Here is a 23,417-nt window from a genome sequence, read left to right as displayed (position 1 = left end):
CTGTACGCAATCACACTGAGGGGCGGCGCTGTGCATCGCCCCACGCCGGTGCACGGGGGCTGCGCGAAGCCCTCCCGCGGGCCACTCGGGCTCAGCTGGAGCTCCGCCTCCGGCGGGCGCCCACGAGGGGAAGGGCGAGGCCCCTGCGAACCGCCCAGGGCCCAGCCCGGGGGCTGCGGGCGCCCTCCCCCGGCTGAGGGCGCAGACCGGGCACGGCAACAGCTGCTCGGCTGAAGAGGGGGCGGCGGGCGGAGCGCGGCCGCGGAGCCCCGCGGCCTCCCTCCGCCTGGGCTGGGCGCTGCTGCCGCCCCTGCGCGGGCCGGGAGGCAGGTGGGAAGCAGGTCCGCGGGCGGCCGGCCGGGCAGTCTGCCCTGCACCGCACACGCGAGGGTCAGGGGCTGTTGCCACCTGGAGCCAGCCCCCCGCCTCGTTGTCTGCTGGGGGCCAGTGGGCAGGTTAAGGAGCTGTCCCTTCAGCACCCGCCGGCCCTCCTAGCCTATCCCCCCCGCGCCAGGCACAAGCGTGCAGGCCGGTGGGGACCCCCCTCCCCCCGGGGATTCAGTGACCCCCGTGGCCGCTACCCCTTCACCCCGCACCCAGCCCCTGCTAAAGCCAAGCCACGTGCGCCGGGAGGCGGCTGGCGCCTGGCACCGGGAACAAAGCTCCGCTCGCGGCAGCGGCGCCCAGCCAGCCAAAGCCCGGGCGCACAAAGGCGGAGCGCGCGGGGCAGGTTCCCATCGCACCCGCAGGGATCGCTCCTGAGTTTTAAACGCCCCCCACGGTCCAGGCTACAACGGGAAAATGAATCGAAGAAGTTTTTTTTTTTTTTCTAAATTACAAAACGAAATCACTCACCCTGGCAACAAAAACGATGAGAGAGAAACAGCCAAGTCAATGACCAGAGGAAGGAGCAGGACTTGATCCATGAAGGACAGCGTAGTTAAAGCAACAGGGTGGAACTGGGCGCTTTAGGACATGCATTTGGCCACACGGAAACAGATCAACACTAGGCTGATAACAGAAATGGATTAGAAGCTTTGCTACAGGGAGGATAAAACAAATCTCCCACCCCCTAAACCTGTAAAAATTCCAGGTTTTCCAACAGAAATAGGGAAACTAATCATTTAGTGTTTGAAAAGCCCAAAAAATTAGATTAGGGACTATTAAACAACTCAAACAGTGAAAGTCTGAGTGCCGGTAACCATTATTGATTGTAAATGACTTGTAAAGTCTGCTCCTATCCATAGGAAGACACAGAGAAAGAGACCCCAGAGCCTATTCTTCCATGTATATTTGCTACACTTTGTCTCTGATTATTAGGTACAGTTTCACCTGTGTCAAGCTTGTCCTTTTAGCTGTACCTTCTCTAGAAGAATAGCAGCCCATAGCTTTTTGGGTTGTGACAGGGCTCTTCAACTACACAGCAAGCCTTCCCAGAAAACTTTCTAGTGATGATAATCCATATTAGAATCATAGAATCATAGAATATCAGGGTTGGAAGGGACCCCAGAAGGTCATCTAGTCCAACCCCCTGCTCGAAGCAGGACCAATTCCCAGTTAAATCATCCCAGCCAGGGCTTTGTCAAGCCTGACCTTAAAAACCTCTAAGGAAGGAGATTCTACCACCTCCCTAGGTAACGCATTCCAGTGTTTCACCACCCTCTTAGTGAAAAAGTTTTTCCTAATATCCAATCTAAACCTCCCCCACTGCAACTTGAGACCATTACTCCTCGTTCTGTCATCTGCTACCATTGAGAACAGTCTAGAGCCATCCTCTTTGGAACCCCCTTTCAGGTAGTTGAAAGCAGCTATCAAATCCCCCCTCATTCTTCTCTTCTGCAGGCTAAACAATCCCAGCTCCCTCAGCCTCTCCTCATTACTCATGTGTTCCAGTCCCCTAATCATTTTTGTTGCCCTTCGCTGGACTCTCTCCAATTTATCCACATCCTTCTTGTAGTGTGGGGCCCAAAACTGGACACAGTACTCCAGATGAGGCCTCACCAATGTCGAATAGAGGGGAACGATCACGTCCCTCGATCTGCTCGCTATGCCCCTACTTATACATCCCAAAATGCCATTGGCCTTCTTGGCAACAAGGGCACACTGCTGACTCATATCCAGCTTCTCGTCCACTGTCACCCCTAGGTCCTTTTCCGCAGAACTGCTGCCTAGCCATTCGGTCCCTAGTCTGTAGCTGTGCATTGGGTTCTTCCATCCTAAGTGCAGGACCCTGCACTTATCCTTATTGAACCTCATCAGATTTCTTTTGGCCCAATCCTCCAATTTGTCTAGGTCCTTCTGTATCCTATCCCTCCCCTCCAGCGTATCTACCACTCCTCCCAGTTTAGTATCATCCGCAAATTTGCTGAGAGTGCAATCCACACCATCCTCCAGATCATTTATGAAGATATTGAACAAAACCGGCCCCAGGACTGACCCTTGGGGTACTCCACTTGATACCGGCTGCCAACTAGACATGGAGCCATTGATCACTACCCGTTGAGCCCGACAATCTAGCCAGCTTTCTACCCACCTTATAGTGCATTCATCCAGCCCATACTTCCTTAACTTGCTGACAAGAATACTGTGGGAGACCGTGTCAAAAGCTTTGCTAAAGTCAAGAAACAATACATCCACTGCTTTCCCTTCATCCACAGAACCAGTAATCTCATCATAAAAGGCGATTAGATTAGTCAGGCATGACCTTCCCTTGGTGAATCCATGCTGGCTGTTCCTGATCACTTTCCTCTCATGCAAGTGCTTCAGGATTGATTCTTTGAGGACCTGCTCCATGATTTTTCCAGGGACTGAGGTGAGGCTGACTGGCCTGTAGTTCCCAGGATCCTCCTTCTTCCCTTTTTTAAAGATCCACCTTTGCTCAAGGCTTTTACACCATTCTAAATTACAGAAATTGGACTCTCCCTTGAAAAGGCTTGCAACTTTATTCCTGGGGCTTTAGCTCAAAAACTTCAGTGGAAAGACCCATTCCTTAAAAGGTATATATGTACAAGCTCTGGGTGCTGTTTTTCCACCCCTTCCTTATTTTAAAAAAGCATACCACTGCAGTTCAGGCTGTCATTGTTTTCATTTTACACCTGAAAATATAATTTTATTTGACCAAAAAACAGGTTATTGCACAGAACATATTCTCTAGTTCCTGAAGGGTACAAGGGAATAGGGCTCCCAAGTACTGTGCTAGGACTCTACCTGCCCCGTAAAATTTAGACTACAGAGAAATCCAGCTCCTTAAGGATAAAAGAGATCAGATTTTAAGAACTATTTCCGCAGAAGACCCTATGAAATGTAAAGAAAGGATTAAATGAAATGCAGCTGGATAAACACTATCAAATTGATAGCCTCCATCACCCATAGATCTCACAATGCATTATTTGGGAAGTTGCATTAGCTATTTACACAAGAGGATGCACTGGAAAGTGGTTTATTCAGCCAATGTCTCAGGTTTCCAGCACATCACCCACCCAAACAGAATAAATCAGAAAATCTGCTAATTCACTCTATGCCTGTTAAAATGAAGTGGGGAGTCACACATTGGTTAAGGAACAACAACATTATACCTGGGCATCATCTTCATTAAATCTTAGAAAAGCAGCTTCCTCTAGTTTTAAATTTTCAGCTTACTTTTTAATATAAAGCATTTTAATCATCTTCACAATAATTTTCAGAGTGCTGTTTACAGCACTTAATCTTTTAAATCTGCATTTTTTTATCAAGAGGTAAAAGGAACACTTTAAAAACAGCAAAAGCTGATGTTGCATTTGAACGTGCCTCAGGAACAAGTTGTGGAGACATGTTCAGTTGGTTCTGACCATACAAAAGCACATAAATCAGAGACGAAAAAACAGAAGGTCAGCTAGCCCATCTCCCTGCCAGTAGGGAATTCAAAACAGATAGTACAGTGTCAATTTGAGTCTTTCCCCATCATCAAATTACTCCACAGCCACACAAACCATCCCTGTTAAGAGCCTCTACAGGTCATCTTTAAACTGTATTGAATAGGAAACATGGATTGATCTCAGTCCCCATGTACTTGAGCTAAGGCCATCCCAATACTCTGAAGCAGAAGGGGAAAGCTGTACATGTGGGTTGAGTTTTACACTCATTTAGTAGATCATAACATAGCTGGCTTTAGCTAAGTTCTCTCCCTGCCTCAGACAAGTTCTTTTTAACAAGGTATTTGATTCAGGTAAGGTTCTTTCTTCACACCTCCTCTAAAATAAATAAATAAATAAATAGAAGTATTGTGCCTGATATTGGAAGACACCTGTGCCCTTCCTTGCTTCAAGACTGTAGAAAGGATGATGGAACAACAATGCAAGTACAAGATTATATTAAGGGCCAGTAACAACTTCTTCCTCTATACAGCATGGCTGACAGTCTATGTTTTGCTACAGCTCTTTGAAAGCCAGCAGCAGTTGTATCAAAACCTGGAACAAAAAGGCAAGGAGGGCAAAGAAGAAAATGATTTATGGAGAATATTTTTTGCCACAGCTCATAGCATGTCCCCACCACAAACAATTCTTTCCACACAGAAGGGGAATAGCATGCTTCTTTGGAAGAGATGACCACCCATGTTATTATAATAAACAAATCTTACCGAAAGTGGCAGTAGGAATTGAAGCACAGAGTCCAAGGCAGATTTAAGGGAGAATTGGGTAGCTTTGCCTCAGCTGATTCACAAGGGGACTTAAGTTAATTCTAGTCAATTGCTTGTCGCAAAAATACCCAGAGATGCAAAGTGTCAGGCAGCAGAGATAAGAGAGGGGGCATTGCATTCCTTTCTCGATTTTTAGTGGCAGGAGGCAAGACCATCCTGACACATTACCTTCCTCAGTGGCATTTACAGAACTAGAAAGCCGCATAGTACTCAGCCCAGATCTGCCCTCTGGATAGTGGCACTTTGGATATAAAATCTTGTACCAGTCCTGCATCACCAGTGTGGAACACCCTGCCACATAGTGAATTCCTCTGGCCTAGCAATAGTGTTATTTCTAACACTGCTCATATTCACTGTCACAAGGCCTATCCAGGTCATGCAGACACTGTACACAACCTTTCAAGGAAGTCCACTCTTTTGTGCTCCAGAGCCTGCAGAAAGCTCTGGATTCTCTCTTCCCGCAGGGCAGTGTATTTCTGCAATAGTGTCCGTCGGCGCTGAGAGTCTCCATGGGATGCAGACCCTTCCTGTTGCAGCTTGTTTGTCACATAAGCCTGGTCACTTTCCAGCTGCTGCCGCTTCCCTTCCTCCATGTGCAAATCTCTGGCCTTCTGAAGAAGTGAAAAGCAAGAGAGTATTAGCATTTTACTGGCTCTTTCAGCTCATTCCTCTTTTTGTGGTGCAGATACATGGCAGAATGGACTGTAGCAAAAATAAGTCTCTGCTTACTTAGCCATCAATCTGTAGATTAAACCAAAAATAGGCCCTGTGCGAATATCCTATACTGTTAGGCAGCTGTTAGATTGGCTGGAAAAGATACAGGGAAATCCTTGAGGAACCCTTCACAGAGACCTAGGTCTGGTCACAGACTCACTTTTAATATGGGAACAAAGGCTGTGACTGCCAGTGGAAAAACCTCGAGTATCTGAATCAGAGTTAAAGAAGCTAGTTTACAACACAGCTCTCAAACCACGAACCATGTAACCGAAACAGTCCCTGTCAAAGCAATCCCAGAATCCTTGGAACTGGTTCTCAAAGCAGTTCAAAGGTGGTGTTATAGGAGACAGCACAATGGTTTATGGGGCAAGTCTACCATCTGATGACCAGCTGTCCAAAGTAATCTGCTTCAGCAGAAAGTGAGAGCAGGTTCACCACCACCCAGATGACACTTTGGACTTAATACACTGATTTAAAGACGCAGTATGGAGGCTATAGAAAGGTAACAGATTTAAGTATTGAACTTTTCCAGTATAAAAATAGTTTGATTTCTCTCCACATCACATTTTGAAGTCTGCAGTCATGTAGCTTTGAATACTAGAAAGCTACATGGAGACTTTAAAAAAAACAAAAAAACCCCCAAAGGATTTAGGAGTCTCCACAAGGCTTCCCACAGTGCAGAAATCCCATCCCAAAATAAAGCTCCTCAGCTGATAAAATTCACTGTCATCTAGCAGCAGAAGTCAAGCCACCAAAACCCTACCACATCTTCATTGACATACTTCCTTCTCAACACAATTCATCCCACACCTATGTGGACCCTCCTTGGCCTTGGATGAGACTTTCCTTCATGTGCCATCATCCCAGCTCCTTCCGAAGCTTCAGCGATTATTTTAAAGCAGTGATACTCTGACCTCACTGGCTCAAGAGCTAAATTAGCGATCAACATTACCCAAAAGAGCCACAGTAGTTTGAATTCACTGCTTCGTTTATTATTTTGATATATTATTCTCACAGCAAAATGACTGACCAAGTATTCTACAATTGGTTAATAACATAGTAAAAGCATCCTGATCAGTAAAGAATTAAATCAGTGTTTTAATATCATATGCTGCAAAGAGCCACAGAAAACACATTAAAGAGCCACTTGTGGCTCCTAAGCCCCAGTCTGAGTATCACTGCTTTAGAGTGACAAGCAGCTCTCCTCCCACAAAGCCTAAATGCACACTTAGTAGCATGTACAACCCCTGATGCCCTGTAAAGAGAACAGGCCTGGAAATCTAACTCAATTTTTACGTAGCAATGTGGAGCACTATCCAAAGATTAAGGCTGCCCCAAGTAATCTTGGTTATTCATTTAATTAAGGCACTAGCGACTCTCCATAAACGAGAATACAAGTGACAGTGCTAGTAACTAGAAAATGCTGAGTTCCTATAAAATTTGGTCTAGCAACAGTAACTCATTTTAAATAGAGTAACTTTTTTTTTTAAAAAACAAGTCCTTGTATTTGACCATAATTCGTAATACATGGGAACACAAGTAACAAATAAAGCCAAAAAAAAAATTAGAAATTCAAACAAGTTTTGGCTAGGATCTCTAACCAACTTCTGCAGAAACACCCTCAATTGATTTCCGGTTGCCATGAGATAGTTGGCCTAATCTCAGTATGTATGGGGCTAACAGTTTTGAAGCATAATAGCTAGCCGCAGTCAGTTTCACTTTTGGCTGTTCTAGTAATCCACACTTAATAAGCTGTAGCACTGATGGGGAAATTCCTCCTTACCTAGTTAAATTGATCTAGGTCAGAAAGAAAACTAAATGGAAAGCAGAGAATATTAAATGAATAGATTTGCAGTGAAAACATTAATTTGATTATTTTTCAGCAATCTGCATGTTTGAAAGGGATAGGATCAGAATGCTCCCAGAGAGTTGGGAACTTACATGTTAATACCTTGAAGTTGGGGTTAACTACATTTAGGTGACATTTTAACCTGTCTCATTGTAATCGAACCTTATTATGCCCTCAAAATAAATGAGGCATTAAAGCAATCTAGTGAGATTAGGGGAATTTGTTTAAATTTTGTGTGTTTTTATCACTGAGGTGCAACCCAAATTACATGATCAATGACAAGCCTATAAGAAGTTTGAGGCAGTATTGGGGCTTTTCACCTTCTCATTGCTTATGGAAGAAGTTGTGGTATTTCAGCGCTGCCCAGAATCCCAAAGTGTCTGGATACTTCTATTAAAATGATCATCGGTCAATCAGTTAATTGTATTGCAATGTGTCATTATGCTTCAGAATGAACATCCTAATGAGATGAACAGGGGAGAATCCCAGCTGTCAGAGCTGCTTCTTTTATCTGAAAACTCAGGCAAATGGTATTAGATCAGGTCAGATCAGCATTGGCTCAGATTTTCTATGCCATCATTATTCATTATTATAAAGGCTAGAAATTGTTTTGTGAAACATTCTGCAGAAACCACCCCAGCCACCAGACAAGTGGTGATATGGTGCATCATTATACTCACCCCACTACTGAACATCTGCTGTAAGCCACTATTGAAACAGCATCGGACTAGACATATCATTAGTTTATCCAAACATGGTTAATTGCAATGTTTCTAATACTTACTAGGCTACTTTACACACATGCTCTCCTGACTTCCAGCCTATTACTGTTTTACTGTAGACAATATATCTTGGGCTTATCCTATCTCGTGCTCTTACCTGTAAAGCGCTGTGGTTCATCTGGAACCGAAGGATAGCCTCACACAAGTTCCAGAAGGAATATTCTGGCCACAGTACAGACTGAAACACCAGGCATGAGTGGGATGTCTGCAGAAAGCAAGATCACCAAGAATTTAATATCCTAGGGATGAAAAATCATCAAGAAGTGGCTCTGTCAGTCACAAGCTATGCCAGAGCTTCCCAGCCAGTGGCTCTCATAGGATTTATCAGGTCCTGCCTGCATGTGTACATGAGGCAGTCCAATACAGTATTCCAAGAATTACAACACAGCCTGCTTTATCGGATTGGTTGTGTGAAATTTTAATAGGAAAAGACTAGGAAGCATTAAGCAACAATCATCCCTCAGAGGGATGATAACATACCGTTTGGATGAAGGGGGTTTAAATTAAAACCACAACAGCCAGGAAATTCAGAGTCAGCTTAACACTGTTCTATTTGCACCTGTTTGTTTCTACTGTTGGTAGTGCAAGGATCTTCCATCCTTATTACAATCTGCAGGCAGGGTTAGACTGCTACATCAGTCTTAAAATAATCTATTGCTAGTAAATTAAGCATCAAGCCACACAGCAAAACTAAAACAGCATCCCATGACTACTGGAGCCTGTGTCAGGGATGGATGACAGGTTCATATTAGGGATCAGAACATGACCTCTGGACCACCATTTATCATAGGACATCTTGTGTGATTCCTTTTTACCCTCTCTTAATGTCACTGTAACTGCACCTTGAATTTGAGACACAGTGGGTAACATCTTAGGACTGGGAGCTAGGATCTTTTCACTTAAATCTTGCTTTTGCCATCAACTCCTTCTAAAGACTTGGGAAAGTTATATAATTATTCTGCAAGGGTTTCTGAAAGATGTGGATAATGCTTTACCTTCCAGGGCCATTGCAAGGACTGCTAACGTCTGTACAGTTCTTTGAAGATTTAAAAAACGCTATATAAAATCTAAAGAATTTTAAGTTCTCATTTTGTTACAGAGAAATATAACAATTAAGACATTCCCTTTCAACATTTCAAATTAGCTTCATCAACATCAGAATAACGCCTGTTTCAGGGCTGTCATGGTGTACAGGACACACAACCCTCAGACCATTTAGTAGCTTCTCCAGAATGTCTGATCCATTTCTTGGCCACTTCCTCCCATTCTCCAATGTAGACTAGAAGTTGAACAAACTCATTTTACCTGCGCAGATACATGGCATAAAGGTATTTGTCAGACATATATGTTTGGGTGACAGCTGTTGTGCCCTTCTCTGTGTTGCTATTCAGTTTGTTGTAGGTCTACATTACAGGACCACAATATGAGGAGAAGCAAGAACGAAGGAAAGCAGGGATTCAGCTTGTAAGAACCTCCACCTCCACCTGTTACGCAAATACGGAATATTTTCAGAACAAGACAGAGGTTTTACCTGCCAGAGCAAGAAGTCACTAAGTCGGACCTCTCCAGAGGTTCGTATCAGGAGGTCTGGGTTGGGGGAGTTGTTGGTGTAGAGACATTTATCGAGCAATGACTCTGACACATCGCTGAGAGAGAAAGAGACAGACGGAGAGACATCTCATTAATAAGATCACTTTCATAACCTGACAGTGATAACACCATGAAATCAGAGTTACTAGGCCTACTTATAAAGGTATGAGTTTGCTGTTCTGGACAGAGAACACCAGAGATTGAAGAGACCTACAGTACAGACAGTGGCAGTGTAAGCTCCTTTCCCTCTCCTGACCATCTCAACTCTACTCTGGCTCCAGCATGGAGAGGGGAGTTCAGTCTCTATGATCCATTTGTTACTTGACCTCACAACTGAGACTGCCAGCAAGGAAGCCAACTGTCAAGGCATCTTTTATGCCATAAACACTGGAACTGAATTGAGACCCTCTAGCTCACTTCCGTTCTGTTCAGGTTCTTGTACCATACTCATCACCATGTTACCTAAGGCCACCAAAAAGGCCCTCACATAGTAATTTTAAGTCACTATAAACCAGTCTGATTGGAATCAGTGAATGCCTAAGGGCCACTAGGGAAAATATGACAAAGTATCGGGTGAAACTTGCAAGGAATCATCCTGTTTTTACAATACATTAACTGACGGACTAAACCACTTACCAAGTCAAGGTGCTGTGGTGTTACTGTCTCTTTAAAATGGCATTTATGGGTGTATTGGGACCCAAAAAAAAAAAAAAAAAAGGTTTTGTGTAGCTATTAAAACCTGTAAAGTAAGGGCCTATATACCCTACAGGTTACCACGTTTGCTCCCTAAACTAGTTACAACACAGTTCAAATTTACAGCGTAGGTCAGACCTTAAAATTCCTGCTGGGTATATCCAAAGCTTTAGCTTCGTTATGAGACATAGTTAAGATCCCAGACACTACAACGGGAAGTGTGATGGAACCAGTTTAAGATAGCTGCATTGTAACATGGTCTCCTACATGTCTGTACTCGTAGCATAGACGGGTTATCTGAAACAAGGACTCAGTTCAAGTCTGAAAGACTGGACATTGCAAAGCAATCTGCTGAACATCCAGGGGAAGGTATTGGCCTTTTCACTTCACAGCACCAGCGTATCCTGGGCGCACCTCCTCTGTTCCCCGTGCCAGGAGATTGTGGAGAAGGCAGAGTAGGAGCTGGCCATGCCAGCTCCACAGCTGTTGGGACTTCTCCATGCTGGGGGATCCCCTTACAAAAGGGCGAGGGCCCGTAGCACAAAGGGGATGGAAAGTGGCAAAGAATCTGTCTCAATATTAAGGTATTTGATATAATTGTAGTTGGTTTTTTTTATGCAGTCCAGCAGCTGAAAATAAGGAGAAGCCAGCATCATATGACTAACCAGCTCTCTGTGAGCCACAAGCAAGCACTCCAGGGACCGGTTTTGGAATCACATCCAGCACCCTTTTAAAGAGCAACTCATTATCCCATCAAGTGTGGTTAGCAGTGGTGGAAAGAAAGGACTGATTATTTGCTGAAAGACCTTGTAAACCCATCACCCCTGAATTCTTTATCACCATATATAGAACATTCCACACTGAAGTCTTTTGATCAAAAGCAGTCTTGCTCTCCCTGTTCATTTATTTTTATCCACCCTGGAATAAAGTATTTTTTTTATTTAAATCTGATTTTTTTGATAAAATGCTTTTTGAGGAAAAAACGTATCTAAAGATAGTTTTAATTAAGATAAATTATAGCTCAAATGTATATATCTCATCATGGAATAGGGATTATAAATTCTAATTCCATAGTATGAGATAATATATTCATGTAATGTTTAACAAAAGTTTTGTAAATGAGTTTCAAAAATTCATGGATTAGGGATCCAATCTTGTTGGGTTTTAGGGGCTTTGTTATAGATTATTTAGGTGAATTTTTCTATCTACCCAATGGGACTCAGTGCTCAGTCTAGATACCATCACAGATGCTTAGTTTTGCAGTTCTCAAACTGTGGATTTGTGTCTCCAGAGATAATATGCTTGTTAACAGCAAAAATGTTTTAAAATAAATAAATAAATAAATTGAGGTGCGAAATAACAGACCCGCTGCAAATAATATTGTCCCGCTGCAAATTTGTGTACACAGAGTCAATCCCTTACCTCTCTCTAAAAGTGCCAAGTTTCAAAAACTTTAATGAATAGAAGATTGTTGCGGGGCGGAATAGATCTGGACAAGGAGAAGTCTGGAGATAAATGTGAGATGGAAGGGACAGGCAGTAGAAACAAAAGTGAAACTGTTGGAGCCGCATATTCCAGAAGTCTTGAGGTCTGAGTGTAGCCTTCATTAATTTGAGATCTACCATACCATTCTCACTAGAAGGGAAAACCTATAATGGCAGCAGGCCATAAAAGAGACCCAGTTTGGGAATATTTTAATGAAGTTCCTCTACCTGTGGGTAAGGCAGGCATGCATGCAAAATGCAAACAGTGCAACAAAGAAATGCAAGGCCTGGTTGCCCAAATGAAACAACATCATGAGAAGTGTTCCTTCTCAGGAGGAAGCCGCATTGAAGATGATGAAAGGAACATGTCTGAACATGCAGAATCTTCAGGGTGGTAAACTTTTTTTTATTTCATACCTCTTTCTTAAGGACTGCCAGTCTTCCTTCTGGACTATTCTTGAATTCTCATGTTTGAGCAAAAAATATAGTTGTTACTCTATGGTACTGTTATTTTAGATGCAGTTGTGATAAAAAATAGCTGAAATAGATCTTCCTTTTACAATTTCACCTTTCAAGTAGTACTGAGTGTCAGTGAACGCGATGAATACTACTAAATGAGCAGTATGGTAATAATAATTAAATAACTGCATCGACTTATTTTGTTTAGGAGACTCCATCCTCAACATACAGGGTTCGAAAACTATCCGCCTTCAACATCACCATCATTTTCTATAGTTTCAGCGTTATTCTGCCAATGATCATGTTTCAGTCATATCATGTATGTCACATAGCCACAGTATATCACCTGTAGCAAAAAATAAATAAATAAATCCCCATCATCCAGAAACAACCATAGATACGTTTGTGGTAAGAACCAGCAGATCACAAAAAGAGGTAATTGATGAAAAAATTGCTCAGTTTGTTTATGCAACAAACTCTCCTTTCCATATGATTGAGAACCCACAGTTCATTAACATGGTTCAGCCATTAAAACCAGGATACAGTTCACCCAGCAGAGCAGATATTGCAGGCAAATTGCTGGAAAAAGTGTATGAAAGAGAAATTGAGCAGTGTGCAAAAGGTCTAGAGGGTGAAATTGTTAACCTGAGTCGTGATGGGTGCAGCAATGTCCACAATAATCTTGTCGTATGTGCTTGTGTGACAACAGAAGAATGAAATGTCTTCCTTACAAAAACAATTGATACATCAGGAAATGTACACACAGCAGAATACCTACAAACAGTAGCAGTAAAAGGTATAACAAACTGTGAAAAAATATTCAAATGTCTCGTACGCAACTTGGTCACAGACAACGCTGCAAATGTATCCAAGATGAGAAGAAATTTAGAAGAGAGTCCCAAGCTAATAACATAGGGTTGCAGTGCTCATTTCATGCACCTCCTAGCCAAAGACTTCAGTCTTCCAGAAATAAAGGCTAATGTTGTTGAAATTGCAAAATACTACCACAACAACCACTTTGCAACAGCTGCTCTGAAAAAAGTGGAAGGAACCAAGCTAACTCTCCCACAAGACCTGCTCTGGAACTCCGTAGTGGACTGTTCTGAGCACTGTATCAAGAACTGGCCTAATCTGATGACAGTTTGTGAACAAAATCATGAAAAAATAGATGGCCCTGTCACAGCCAAAGTTCTCAACATTGGGCTTAAGAGAAATGTCGAACACGTGCTGAGTACCCTGAAGCCTGTTTCTCTCGCCCTGAACAAAATGCAGGGAAACAGCTGTTTTATTGCTGATGCTGTTGAAATCTGGAAGGAACGGAGTGAGATCTTAAAAAGAGAAATATGCAATGACAGAATTAAATTACAAGCATTAAAAAAAACAAATGGGACAAGCTATCTCCTGCTCATTTTCTTGCAAATATTCTCAATATTCGGTACCAGGGTCAAACCTTAACTGCTGAAGAAGAGTTGGCTGTGACATGGACATCCAGCAACCATCCCTCCATAATGCCAACTATAATAAACTTCAGAGCTCAGGGTGAACCATTCAAGAAATATATGTTTTCTGATGTTTTAAAGAAAGTTACACCAGTGAACTGGTGGAAGTCACTTAAGCACTTGGACTCAGAGACTGTTGAAGTGATAATCTCACTTTTAACAGCAGTAGCTTCTTCTGCTGGAGTAGAAAGAATATTTTCTTCCTTTGGACTAATTCATTCCAAATTGAGAAATCTTTTGGGACAGGAAAAAGCAGGAAAATTTGTTTTTCTTTTCCAGATTATGAACAAACAGGAAAATGAAGGTGAAGATGACTGAGCTAGCTGCAGAAGCCAATATTTTAAGTTTCTCATGTTGACCTGGCTGACAGAGTCAATTTCACTTTAAAAAAAAAAATGTCATTTAACTATTTTGGTTAAAACAATTTTAACAAAAACCCGATTTTAAAAAATTTGAATGTTTAACTAAATTCAAAAATTCATATGTTTGTTTCGTTAAAATTTTATATGTTTGCTGTTGAAGAAAACAATCCAGAATACATAATATTGTTATTTTAGTTAAATAAAACAATTTAAAATGTCAGTCTGGTGATGTTCTCCACCTAATACAGCATGGCAAGAAAATCCTCCAAATATTAATGATTAACCTGTTGAATTGGAGATATGTATGAAGTCATTGGGAGGTGAACTATCTGCTTCAATTACCTTTGGTAAATGAAATAACCAAACAATCATTCATTTTCTGATATAGCTGTAAAACTAATCTGAAAAGTTTTCAAAATAAGTCACTTTAAAAATGTATAGTGTGTACCTTCTAAAAATGAAACCTACAACTATCTTGTGAAGAACATGTATTAAGGTTGTAACAACCAACAAGAATGCACTTTTAGGTAGAAATCCATGATTAAATGGAGTCTTCCTGACTAGTGATTTAAATCAAATTGATTTAAATCAAATCCACCCTGCTTTATTTCATGCCAGCGTCCTAATGGTGACATCCAGAAACTGACTGGATTTTAAAGCGATGGGTCTTATTTTGTTGCACCTATGGAAGACTACACAGTAATTCCAGAAGTTGTGAGGGGGACGTGGGTAGACTAGAGTCATTAGAGTGAGATACACAAGTTACCTAGGTTCAAGTAGTCCTTGTTCCACACCCCAGGCCATCTCTCTCACTGCATTGCTGATTTCATGTCTTGATGTGTATGCAAAGCAGACATTCAGAAAACATCTGAAAAATGTGAAAGAAACTAACTCAAGGAAGGACCCAGCAGGTAACAGAGAGAAGAATCTATCTAGAACACTGATGCATGCTTATGGGGAAAAAGGCAGAAAGGGACAATGTGCAGTGTCTGTTGAACCTCCACTTCCAAGGGCATGGAATGGATACAGTATCTCTGCAACTTTGAATTGTGTACTACTCACTTGTTGTAGTTCCTGGTGGCCAGCACAGCCTGGGCAATCAATTCCTGAATATCCAGTGGCAGAAGTGGCAGGTCCCCAAGGACACGGATACGCACACCATGCTTCTTCAAATTCTCCCTACACAGAACAACAAGGCTGAGGAGAGCAGCTGGGCTCTGATCAACAGCAGGCATGCCAAACCCTACTGCCATGGACCCTACCAAATTTACAGTTCATTTTCGTAAGTTTCATGGTCATAGCATTTTAAAAATCTTGAATTTCACAGTGTTATAAGAAAGCATGACTATGTAAAACCCACAACAATCTCCCCCAAAGAGTGATGACACCCCCCCATCCCCAATACCATGCCAGCCTTACTTTTGTGCTGCTTCTGGTGAGGTCACTGGCTTCAGAGCTGGACACTCAGCCAGCAGCTGCGGCTCTCTGGCCACCCAGCTCTGAAGGCAGTGAAGAAGTAAGGGTTGCAATACCATGACCCCCCCCCTACAATAGCCTTGCAACTCCCTTTTGGGTCAGGACCCTCAGTTTGAGAAACGCTGATATAGGGTAAAAGTATACAGAAGACCAGTTTTCACAGTCTGTGATGCGTTTTTGATGGCTGTGAATTTGGTAGGGCCCTACCTATTTCCTGTAAATTACATCTGGCACTCCTAACATCTATTATGGAAGAAGAGGGTCATGACATCACAGGTGACATTAAGACCTGATGTAACTGGCAGTGAGGACAGTTGTGCTGAAGTTGTTTCCAGGCAGCCTGAATTTGACCATTGCTAGAGCTCTAGCCATTTCTTCAAGAGAAATTTAAAAATAAAAATAACCCCCCAGTTTCCTGACACACAGAAATCGTTCAGTAACTGTCTAAAAAAGAACCAAGATAAGGATCATAGCTGTGGGATTGTGCATGGTTTGCCATACTTAGAGGCTATGAAATTAATCACATGAAAGACTTTTATATAAGGTGATTATTTTCCTGCATTTTGCTAAGCAGAAATTAAGAGGGGTATGGGCAGCTAGAATTAGTAGTGGCTATTCACATATCACTAATTTCCAATTGGAGGGGAGACTAGTGCATCAACAAGGGAAAAACAATGCCAACAGGAAACATGCTCACTATATAGTTATTTTGGACAGAAAAGACACTCTCCTGTTAGCTCTATCCTGAAATCAACAACCACCTTTGTATTCCAGTACCAGCTCCTGAGTGGAGAATGACAACGCTGGCTCAAGTCCAGTACAATGCAAACCAGTGCTACATGCAAGTTTTCAGCCTACTTCAGTCCTGACCTACAGCATCACTCTAATATTCCAGACCCTCTCTACCTTTACCAATTCACCCAAATACTGAACTACACTAACCGAGCCCTCTTTATTCTAACCCTGTCCCCCGACAGTTCTTCTGATGTCACAAAGTCAGGGCTTTCATTCTTTTTGTCCCACGCTGCATGCAGACACAAATAAATGTGCCAAGTTGTGGAACCATTAAAATGCCTCTCTGTGGTCATCTAAATCCACACTGAATCCAGGTCTACAGCTGGAGAGATCTATAGCTACTTTAATTGAGTTAATGCAGATTAACATGTCACAACATCGCTTTAACATCCCTTTACTGCCATTCTCCCTTTGCCCCACATTTATTTCGCCCTCTCAGTGTGGGCTTGAGAGGATCTTACTGTTCTTCCAGCAGGCGGCTAAATTTTTGCCTTGCCAGCTCCATCAGCCCATCCACCTCCTCCTTGGAGCGTTTAAAGTTCTCAATGCTAAATGCATAGACCGTGACCTCCCGGATATCCAGATTCAAGCACCACCGCAGTGTCTGCAAGAGGAAAAATGTAGTCACTCAGACCAGTGACTCAAAATCTTTACACACTACTGTACCCCTTTCAGAGTCTGATTTGTCTTGGGTACCCTCAAGTTTCATCTCATTTAAAAACTACTTGCTTACAAAATCAGACATAAAAATACACAAGTGTCACAGTGCACTATTACTTGAAAAAATGCTGACTTTCTCATTTCTTCCACACAATTATAAAGTAAGTCAATTGGAATATAAATATTGTACTTACATTTCAGTATACAATATATAGAGCAGTATAAACAAGTCATTGTCTGTGTGAAAGTTTAGTTTGTACTGACCTTGGTAGTGCTTTTTATGTAGCTTGTTGTAAAACTAGGCAAATATCTAAATGAGCTGATGTACCCCTTGGAAAACCTCTGTGTACCCCAAGGGGTACATGTACCCCCTGGTTGAGAACCACTGACTCAGAGCACCAGATCTCAGCAAGTGTGTGAACTTCATGGAAGTTCATCACTACGCTAACAATGACTGGGACGAAAAGAAAAGAAAAAGAAGAGTCTACAATGCTCCTAGTTCTATAAAGATTCCTGATTCACCTCAAAGGACTCTGGAAAAGAATCTTGGCTTGAACAAATATACCCTTTCTTTACCCCTGCACAGAACCTAAACACTGAGTAACTGTAGGGTCTGTTACAGGGTAGATTACAGTGTGTTCCAAGAACAGCCAGTAAAGCAGAAGGAGCATTTAGGAACACAGGAATTGCTGTAATGGGTCAGACCAGAGATTCATCTAGTCCAGCGTCCCGTCTCCAACAGTGTCCAGCGACAGATGCTTCAGAAGAAACTTTCAGTAGGCAGATGTGAGATAGCCCACCTTCCATGAAAGTCTCATCGTAACCCCTAATAGTTAGAGATTGGCATAAACCTTGACTCATGAGGTTTTATAACCCTTCCAGAGCCTTAAAAAAAACAAAAACAAAAAACAAAAACCCCCTCCCCCGCCTACCAAACCATCAACTGTTAAAACTCTGGATATTCTTGTTATCCACATCAATGTCCAAATCTTATTTGAATCTTGCAAAGTTCCTGGCCTCAACGTCATATGGCAATGAGTTCCAGTCTAATTATGCTCTGTGTGGAAAAAGTGTTTCCTTGCATCAGTTTTGAATTTGTCACCTTTCAGTTTCATTAACGTTCCAATCTGAGCACCTTCAGTGCAGAGGTACACTGCACATGCTCATAATAAACCAACACTTCCTATAGCCACTTATTATGGCCAGGAACTCTTTGTAGCCATAGAAATTATAACAATGCAGAGAATCTTGGAAGTCTAGGTGGAGGGAGTAGGGATGAGCCAACCTTCATGAAATAAACATCCAGCAGAAGGCTCACAGGGGGCTGAAAACATTCACAGTATTTAAACCAGAGAGGTCAATGCCAGAACAGACCGAGTAGTAACCCACCCAGGGAAACCACTTCTTGTAGCATACAAGAGAAAAGATTATACATAATAGAATACTGCATGTGTCAGTTCACGTCAAGTGCACCTGTACATCCCCTTAGTGGTTCAGCTTGGGCACTGACTCTCAAGCTTTCAGTCCCCCACCCATCTCTCTCCCTTCTGACCAGGATTTCCAGGCTAAACAGTTCCCTACCTTCACTGTGTTATTCCCAGCATAAAAGACAGACTGCCTAAATAAGCCTGCTTGCTTTCTCCTCTGAGACTAACAGCAGCCTACAGTATAAGTTACCACACAAACCTTCCTAAGGAAGCATATTTTATTCTTAAGGTAAAAGCACTCGAGAAAACATTCAAAACAATAAAAGAACCTAAATGCTTGCTAATAATCTTATCAGAGATCCTCCCCCAGCAATCTCCACAAGTCTGGTCGCTGTCAGTCCTTCTAACCTTTCCTTAAGGACTGGGGACCTCCACGGATCGGAGGTCCTGTCCATTTGCAGGATCAGAACCAAAAGCTCTGAGCCTGTTTAAAAACAAAAAGAAAAGGAGTACTAGTGGCACCTTAGAGACTAACCAATTTATCCGATGAAGTGAGCTGTAGCTCACAAAAGCTTATGCTCAAATAAATTGGTTAGTCTCTAAGGTGCCACTAGTACTCCTTTTCTTTTTGCAAATACAGACTAATACGGCTGCTACTCTGAAACCTATTTAAAAACAGGCTATTTATCCCAAAATCCTTTTTTTGGATGTTGGTCCCTAAAGAACACAGTTTGAACTAGTATATATGAGCCTCTCTGGGGGTGACTTCAAAGGGCTGATAACTGGAAGAATTACATTAGCTCCTCCTAGAGAAGTTATATACAATCTCAGAATAACACAAACAATTGCATATTTAATCCAATGGACCTCAAAGGTATTGGACTCAATTCAGTAAGGTTTGTCCAGGATATTGTCATATCTATCACACTGTGTACTTTGGAATCTTTCACTAAAGGATCTGAATGTGCTTTATAAACATTAAGCGTCATGATCCATGAGGTAGGTATTATTTCCCTGTTTTACAGATGAGTAAATAGGAGAGATTAATTGACTTTCCCAAGGCCACAGGGGTCAATGGTAGAACAGAACCCAGGAATCCTGACTCCCAGCCCCGGGGTCTAAATACCAGATTTCACTCCCTTTAAGAAAGGGGGCAGTTGTCCATGCACTCAGAGAGACAATGCTGACGAAAATTGGAACCAGGGATCCAACATCCAAACCTCTGTCACCCAGAAGCACCTGTTTAGAAGGTCCTCCCCACCTGTGCCAGTTTGTCGAAGCCCTCTGAATGCCCCTGCTGCCTCTTCACGTGACACTTCTGAGCATAACGGCGATTCCCATCCATGATGAATGCGACATGCTTGGGCATTGGACCTGCCTAAATGGCAAGAAAAAGAAAGGCTAAACAGAAAGCTAACAACCAACTTGGAGTCCCACCTCAATTAGCTTAACCCATCCAGCTCCTGGCAGTGCCTCCCCTTTAGTATAGAATCCATCTAATGGAGTCCCTGTAAAGTTTGGGGATGAAGGGGAGACAAGATAGCGAAAGACAGAAGAACACAGGCTACTAGATGTACATATGGTTCTTTGGTAACCCTAGCTTAGGGTCCATTTGAAGCACTATGACAGTGGCATTCACCATTAACTGCCTTTGGCTCTCCCTTACTCTGCTGTGTGGCAGAGAACTGAACATATTTAGGATACAAGAGAGCCTGGAACAGCACTATGAAGTGATTACCACCTTCTGTCAGTGAAGACTCAGCAAGTGTTCCAAGTCCCACGCTGCCAGTATTGTAAGCATTTCCAATTTCAGCATTCAAGAGAAACTACAGACCCAACTCATTTACACGAAGAAAAAATCTGACTTTCACTCCGAAGATGGATATTTCCTCCCCTTAATGTCACTAGGCATCTACAGCTCTTTTTGAGATGCTTATGTTACCAACAGCATAAGTTTCTCAAAACTTGCTTGCAGAGGGTATGACAGACAGTTTTCTGGAACTATTGTGATATATTACATTCAATATAAATATTTTTTAAAAAAAGAATTGGAATTATATGAATCTAAAATATTCTAATTATCTTGCATCCTTCCAACGCCCTCTTCAATTCTCATATGATTTAAACAGCCATTATTTCTCAAACCACTAGACAGACATGAACGTGTAATACCGTTTGAAAACTAGGGCTTCCATCTGCTTTCAGATGGAAAAATAATTTCTAGCTCTAGCGATTCTTATGATGCTGGTTATCAGAAATTAAATGAGAGAAACAGCAAGAGGATGACAAGATACATCATTTTAAGATTCATTATCTCTTGATCAGCCAGGGCTACAAATATTAGAAATCTGGGAATCCCGGCTTGCTACTGACAAGCATCAATTACTGCCCTGCTCATCCACAAGATTCAAGCCGGTGTAATTTTCCATCCCTGAATACAATTTCGGAATGTACATTCAGTACTAGTATTAACATGCGTTCCTATACAAAGGCGCTTTTTTAAAATATTATTTTTTTATTATTATTATTATTATTATTAACAGAAGCAGTCACAGTGATAGTTCTTTTCTATAATATGGAGAAGCAATCTTGAAAATGCTTAGTCATCACAGGCAGCACAGAGGTTTGTCTTACCTTTATAACGTTGGCACAAAATCTCTCTATGATGGTCAGCTCTCCTTCTTTGATCCACGACATGGCTTTACCCACAGTGGCCTCTTTTTCGGGGGCAAGATGAGAAAAGGGGCAAATGAATCAGGAGGATCTGTTTGGCCCAAGGCGGTAAGAACAGTCACTTTGGAAAAGTACGCTTTAGTCAGTCACCTTCTAAGAGCTTTTTTTTACTAATTTATACTAAGGTTAGAAAAACAGAACATGCAATCGCTGGACTGGATAGCTTAGGAATGGGATATGGAGTCTGTTAGCTTTATATTGCCAGCACTGGGTGGTAATAAGAAAAAATTGATATCACCTGATAACTGTTCAATGGCCTGGGTGAAAAGACTTGTGGGGTTTCAGCACAGGTTTCAGAGAATAAGCACACACATTACAAAAGCCACCACCATGGTTGTCATTAATTGGTCATCAGCAAAGACAAAGGCTAACTGATCTTGGAGACTGCACTCCCCTCTCACCTGCTGCCGCTCATGCTATTTCTGTTCTGTAGAAAAAGAGGACTTCAGCCTCCAGTCATCAAGGCAGAAAGTTTCACCAGCACTAAACTCACATCAAATGCTGATAGGTCCCATGTACATTTATCCCATTGATCATGTCTGTGGCAACTTGCTGAGCTCCCAAAGAATCCTTTACTTTCTCCCAATTAGGGCTCTGAGCAATCCACCTTCAGCTAAGGGCAGACAAAGCAGTAATGGAGAGAGAGCCTGGGGGTGGGGGAGGATAGTCCACCTAGCTGTTTAATACATGCCGCTCCAGACCTTGTTTTGACTCTATCATGGGCCCGAGGTGAACAGAGGGGATGGTTTCTTCACCCACCCTCACTTAGATTCCCTCCCCTTTCTCCTCCAGAGAGGAAGTCTGGCCAGGGACTCAGGGCAGCTCAGCCACCTCCCAGAACTTGGGCTTTATTACCAGAACTTCCCCACCCCCTCTCAATAGGAGACCCCGGCTCCCGAGACCTTAGCCTTCCTCCCTGGCCACTAACAATACTACCCAGCTCTCAGACAGCCCACGTCACCCGTAGGCGCTTTACCAAGGATCATTATCACTGTGCTACAGATGGGGAAACTGAGGCACGCGGCAGGGCAGAGGAGTCCAGCCCGGGTCTCCTGAGCCCCAGCCCAGTGCTCTGCCCACTAGGCGACGCCGCCTCACCAGCCCGGGGCTTCCCCCAGCCGCGTCAGGTACTCCCCACCCCCACAGGCTCTCCCCAGACCCTTCCCCAGCGGGGGGACACAATGGGAGCACCCCCAGCGCCTCGGCCCGCTCCCCACCCTACCTCTCCCTCCGGCACCCAGCCTCTCCGCAGCTTCCCCAGCAGGGTGACGTGTCCTTCCGCATACGTCATCACCACGCGCGGAGGGAGGGAGGGCCCCTCCCGCGCACGCGCCGTGCGCGCTCTGAAGCTGCTGCCTTTAATGGTCCCGCCCTTTCGGCTTCCCGCCAACGCGGCCCGGGGGCCGGCGACAGGACCCGGCTGAGGGGCGGGACGGGGCGGGGGGTAACAGGAGATGGGAACAGCCTGCCCCGCCCAGGGGTCCCCCCCCCCCCGCACTGTCGTGGTCGGCGGGTGCTGAGGGTAGAGTGGGCCGCCCTCCCATGAGGGGGGCCCTGTCCTGGGGAGGTGCTCTGGGGACCACACCCCGAACTGACTGGCACAGTGTTCCAGGGCAGCTCACACCTTGCGAAGGGGGCAGCAAGGCCCACTCTGCTGGGCTGGGACGGTTACGGGCACAGCCCCCATGTCTCCCTCTCTTCATAACAGCCCGTCAAAATCCTGCCCCTGGCCACCCACGTAGCATGCAGGCCTGTCAGTTCCTGCCCCACCTCCACGGGTGTTTAGGGAGACATGGGGGCGGGATGGGGATGGGACGACATATTACCCCCCAAAACTGCAAGCTTCAGACAGGTGCAGAATTTGCCACCCTTCCCTCGCCCCGTAGCCCCATTGGCCTGACAGGAGCTGCTTCCACCAAATACAGAAATTAAACTATGCCCATGCCCACATCCCCAGGCACAGCACCCAGCGTCAGCTGTTGCAATTCACACACCAGTCCGGTGACATTTTAAAGTGGGGCCTGAGTGTTAATTCTGATTTTTTTTTGGCCACAGCCGTACAAATGCAGTTAACACCGTTTTCACACGCACCGTCCTTTTGTTAGCGTGGGCTAGCCACCTTACTTTGCTCCTGGGTGCACCAGGTAGCTCCTGTCTCTGTTACCTGTTTCACCCATAGCTGGAGGCAATTAGGTTAGGACACCTAGCAGGCTTTG

General features: G+C 43.5%; 1 protein-coding gene across 9 annotated transcripts; it reads right to left on the bottom strand.

Annotated features, from left to right (window-relative positions):
• Positions 1 to 2,923: 2,923 nt before the first annotated feature.
• DHDDS (dehydrodolichyl diphosphate synthase subunit) lies at positions 2,924 to 22,496 on the bottom strand. Of its 9 annotated transcripts, none has more exons than XM_073318059.1 (10): positions 22,424 to 22,488; positions 21,603 to 21,814; positions 21,103 to 21,185; positions 19,730 to 19,846; positions 16,843 to 16,985; positions 15,173 to 15,289; positions 14,877 to 14,978; positions 9,555 to 9,669; positions 8,121 to 8,228; positions 2,924 to 5,286 (listed from the first exon to the last, which is right to left on the bottom strand). In XM_073318059.1, the coding sequence occupies exons 3-10, from the start codon at positions 21,163 to 21,165 to the stop codon at positions 5,050 to 5,052; spliced, it is 1,002 nt and encodes a 333-aa protein (XP_073174160.1). In that variant the 5' UTR covers positions 21,166 to 21,185; positions 21,603 to 21,814; positions 22,424 to 22,488; the 3' UTR covers positions 2,924 to 5,049. The 9 variants fall into 9 exon arrangements, 8 of the variants coding, with proteins under 8 accessions (XP_073174160.1, XP_073174162.1, XP_073174163.1 ...); XM_073318061.1 differs by having other exon boundaries at positions 21,695 to 21,814; XM_073318064.1 differs by lacking the exon at positions 21,603 to 21,814 and adding an exon at positions 7,562 to 7,631 and having other exon boundaries at positions 5,137 to 5,286; positions 22,424 to 22,496.
• Positions 22,497 to 23,417: the final 921 nt, after the last annotated feature.

The sequence above is a fragment of the Lepidochelys kempii genome, chromosome 19 (genome assembly GCF_965140265.1).
Source record: "Lepidochelys kempii isolate rLepKem1 chromosome 19, rLepKem1.hap2, whole genome shotgun sequence".
Classification (NCBI taxonomy): Eukaryota; Metazoa; Chordata; order Testudines; family Cheloniidae; genus Lepidochelys; species Lepidochelys kempii.
Note: the sequence above shows the minus strand (reverse complement) of the source record. Positions and strands in the feature narration are given on the sequence as shown.